Source organism: Cicer arietinum, chromosome 1, assembly GCF_000331145.2.
Source record: "Cicer arietinum cultivar CDC Frontier isolate Library 1 chromosome 1, Cicar.CDCFrontier_v2.0, whole genome shotgun sequence".
In the NCBI taxonomy this organism is placed as follows: domain Eukaryota; kingdom Viridiplantae; phylum Streptophyta; class Magnoliopsida; order Fabales; family Fabaceae; genus Cicer; species Cicer arietinum.
Genome location: NC_021160.2, coordinates 22168181 through 22171784, shown reverse-complemented (window position 1 = coordinate 22171784; position 3604 = coordinate 22168181). Strand labels below are relative to the sequence as shown.

At 35.8% G+C, this 3604-nt stretch overlaps 1 protein-coding gene across 1 annotated transcript; it reads left to right on the top strand.

Annotated features, from left to right (window-relative positions):
- Positions 1-1495: 1495 nt before the first annotated feature.
- On the top strand, positions 1496-3251 carry LOC140918672 (uncharacterized). The gene is made up of 2 exons (XM_073363351.1): positions 1496-1918; positions 2067-3251. The coding sequence occupies exons 1-2, from the start codon at positions 1496-1498 to the stop codon at positions 3249-3251; spliced, it is 1608 nt and encodes a 535-aa protein (XP_073219452.1).
- The last annotated feature ends 353 nt before the right edge of the window (positions 3252-3604 follow it).

Genomic DNA, 3604 nt, shown 5'->3' with positions numbered 1-3604 from the left:
TACTGTTTCATTTGCGTTATTAAATAAATCTCAGGTTTCTCACGATTTCATTTGTGCCCAGTATTAATGTATTTCGTTTGTTTTGTTCGATTCTCTCTTTATATTTCGTTTGTTCATGTTGGATGTAATTCAAATTGGTTAGTAATTAGGTAGTTAGAGTATGGTTGAATATATTCTACCATAAAACAAAATGAATATTACTTTTAAATTATATATTATGGTTATTTTATACTCACTAATATATTAAATTCTACCGCGCAACGTGCGAGTTAGTATCTTGTTGTTTCTTAAAACAAAACAGAAGGAAAAAAGTGTCCTAATTTGAACTCAGAACCTAAAGTTGTAAAACCTAAACATAAAGTTGAACTCAGTCTCGCCGAACTCAACCTCACCACCATCGTATCTCAACTTCGCCTCCATCGTAACCTTGCCATTGTTGTAAGTATCGCGCACCACTTTCTTATTTCTTTTATTCTCGTTTCTCGCTATTTTCCATTATTCTTGTTTCACTCTTCCGTTCCGTGAACTGCATAGCCTCCATTTTTGTGACCTTCAACGTCACCTTTAGTGAAAGTGAGGTAGGGTTTTGAAATTACCTCATTAATGGTATATAGAATCTATTAAGCAATTAAAACTTTCTTCACAACTAACTTTATCTATGTGCTAATTTTTGAACTAGATTTCTAAAAAAAACTGTTGTCATGTGTATTGTTTGTAACAGAGCAACTTTAGAAATTCAATTAATTGTCTTATATACTTGTCATGAATATGTAGTTTTTGATTTGTGTTGAATTGATGTTATCTCAGTTTTAAGTAACTTGGTTATTGTACAATTTAACTTTGGTTTGTCGCATAATTTGCTTCAGAAAATCCGATTCATTGCTCATGATTTCATATTCATATTTTCAAATTCTTAATTCTCTTACTGTTTCATTTGCGTTATTAAATAAATCTCAGGTTTCTCACGATTTCATTTGTGCCCAGTATTAATGTATTTCGTTTGTTTTGTTCGATTCTCTCTTTATATTTCGTTTGTTCATGTTGGATGTAATTCAAATTGGTTAGTAATTAGGTAGTTAGAGTATGGTTAAAAGGTAGTTAGAATATAGTTAGAAGGTGGTTAAGTTTGTTGAAGTCTATTCACTAGAAAATTGCTTCTATAAAAGCCAAGATCAATGTATGAATGTTATGCAGAACTATATCAATCTGCAGAACCATAAGATCAATCTGCAGAACCAGAAGATCAATCTTTGTTTTCTATTTTCTCTATTTTCTTCTCTTTTCTTCTCAATTTCAATTCCTCTCAAATATACAACCTGTTCTAACAATTGGCATCAAGAGTTTGGGTTCTAGACCTTGGGAAACACGAGTGCAAGTGTGAGGGGGAATCAAAATTGGGAAACACAAGTGTGAGTGAAAGAAAAAAAATGGAGGAAGATTTCCATCGAATTTTCCAATTCTGGATGGAAAGAACTGGGAGAGGTGGTCTGCATCAATGAGATCGTTGTTGGGAGCTCAAGAAGTGTTTGAGATTGTTCAAGATGGCTATGAACAACTTGGTGCGAATCCAACAGAAAGACAACAAACAACTTTCAAAGATTGCAAGAAACGGGATTGCAAGGCATTGTTTTATATCCAGCAAAGTGTGGATTCAAACAATTTTGAAAGGATCTCAAAGGTATCTACATCAAAAGAGGCATGGGATATCTTTGTGAAGTATTACACGGGTGATGAAAAAACCAAGAAAGTGAAGCTCCAAATGTTAAGAAGGCAATACGAACTATTGCAGATGGAAGAAGATGAAGATGTGGCAAACTACTTCAATCGTGTGCAAGTTGTTGTTAATCAGATGAGGACAAATGGTGAATCATTAACTGAAGTGGTGATTATTGAAAAGATCCTTAGAACATTAACAAAGGTATGATCACTTAGTAGTGACAATTGAAGAATCAAAGGATTTTGATAAGATGAAGATGGAGGAGTTACAAGGCTCTCTTGAAGCTCATGAATTGAGATTAAGAGAAAGGTGTGCAGCAACCTCAATATCCCAAGTGCAGGCCCTGTAGGCTCAAGTTAGCAAGAAGACCAACCAAGGTGATGTGAAGCACAAGAAAGGCAAAGGTAACTTCAAGTGGTACAAGAAGTATGATTCTGATGAAGAGACTGATGATTCCGATGAAGGGTCTAGAAGTTCAAGAAATCATAATAAAAGTGACAACAGCAACAAGAATTTGAATGGCAAGAAGAAATTTAACAAGAAAGAAATCCAATGTTACAATTGTAAAAAATGGGGGCATTTTGCAAATGAGTGCAAATCCAAGAAAGTCCAAAGAGAGGATGATGATGCTCAAATGGCAGTTGAGAATTCAGATTCAGAGGATGTGTTATTGATGACAATCACAAGCGAAGATCGTTTTGGAAAAAGTGTTAAAAACGAAGATCGTTCTGGAAAAGGTGTTAAAAACAAAGAACGTTCTTCGTCACAGTTTTGGTTTCTTGATAGTGGTTGCTCGAATCACATGACTGGCCACAAAGATTGGTTTGTAAGCATTGATGAGAAGGTAAAAAGAGAGATTAGATTTGCAGATAGCAGCAAAGTAACTGCAGAAGGAGTAGGAAATGTGTTGATTCAAAGGAACGATGGCAAGCAATATTTCATATGTGATGTGTTGTTTGTGCCAAGAATGAAGAACAATCTGTTAAGTCTTGGACAACTACTTGAAAAGGGATTTTCAATGAAGATGAAGCATGGTGAAATAAAGATGTTTGATAGTGCAAACAGGTTTGTATTGAAGGCACCATTGTCCAGAAACAGAATCTTCAAAACAACACTGTCAAATAGATCTTCAAGAATAATGGAGGTTGAAGGATTGGATGCGATGTTGAATCCAAGGGACGGTGATGTTAGTACCCCAGCTATTCAACCTCACACAACTTGTAAAACTACAAATCAATGGAAAACAGTCAATCCCAAAGTAAGAGCAAAAGTTGTTGTAGGCGATGTTGAGCGAGGAAACAAATATGCTAATGTTCCAGCCACTCTTGCTATTGTGCCAAGCAACAGAAGAAAGGTCCCTGCAATTTCTATTTGCAGAAAGAAGGAAGTGATTGGGTTAGATGATGATAGTGATGATGGTAAGAGTGAGGTCCAAGGAAAGCTAGTAGATGCAACTAGGACTCATGTTGCAGCTCATAGCAATAAGGCAAGAGTTGTTGTATGTTTGGCTTGCAACAAGACTGAATTGCAGTAACTGGACGGATTGTTGGAAGATGACATGAGGTTGGTAACAAAGATGAAATCTGAAGCATTGAAGACTGCAATTGGTTAAGGCGACAAAGGGAAAAAAACTGATGTGTTGTTAACCATGAGTGTCGTGACTGAAGAAGGCATGATTTCAGTGAAAAATGCAGCTTGTGAGAGATTGTTGAATCAGAGAGCTGAGATAAAGATGAAGTCTAAGAAGATCAAGGACTGTTTGAGCAGATCTGCAAAGTGCATGAAAATGTGCTATCGATGTGGTGAAGAAGGACATTTTGCTCAAAAATGTGCAAGACATCTACGTGTTCATAGAAAGAGCAATCATTTAGAAACAAGGTTTCACTT

Coding starts and splice junctions, on each gene's coding strand:
- LOC140918672 (XM_073363351.1), top strand. CDS start 1,496: ATGAGATCGTTGTTGGGAGCTCAAGAAGTGTTTGAGATTGTTCAAGAT. Junction 1,919..2,066: donor TCCTTAGAACATTAACAAAG/GTATGATCACTT, acceptor CAGGCCCTGTAG/GCTCAAGTTAGCAAGAAGAC.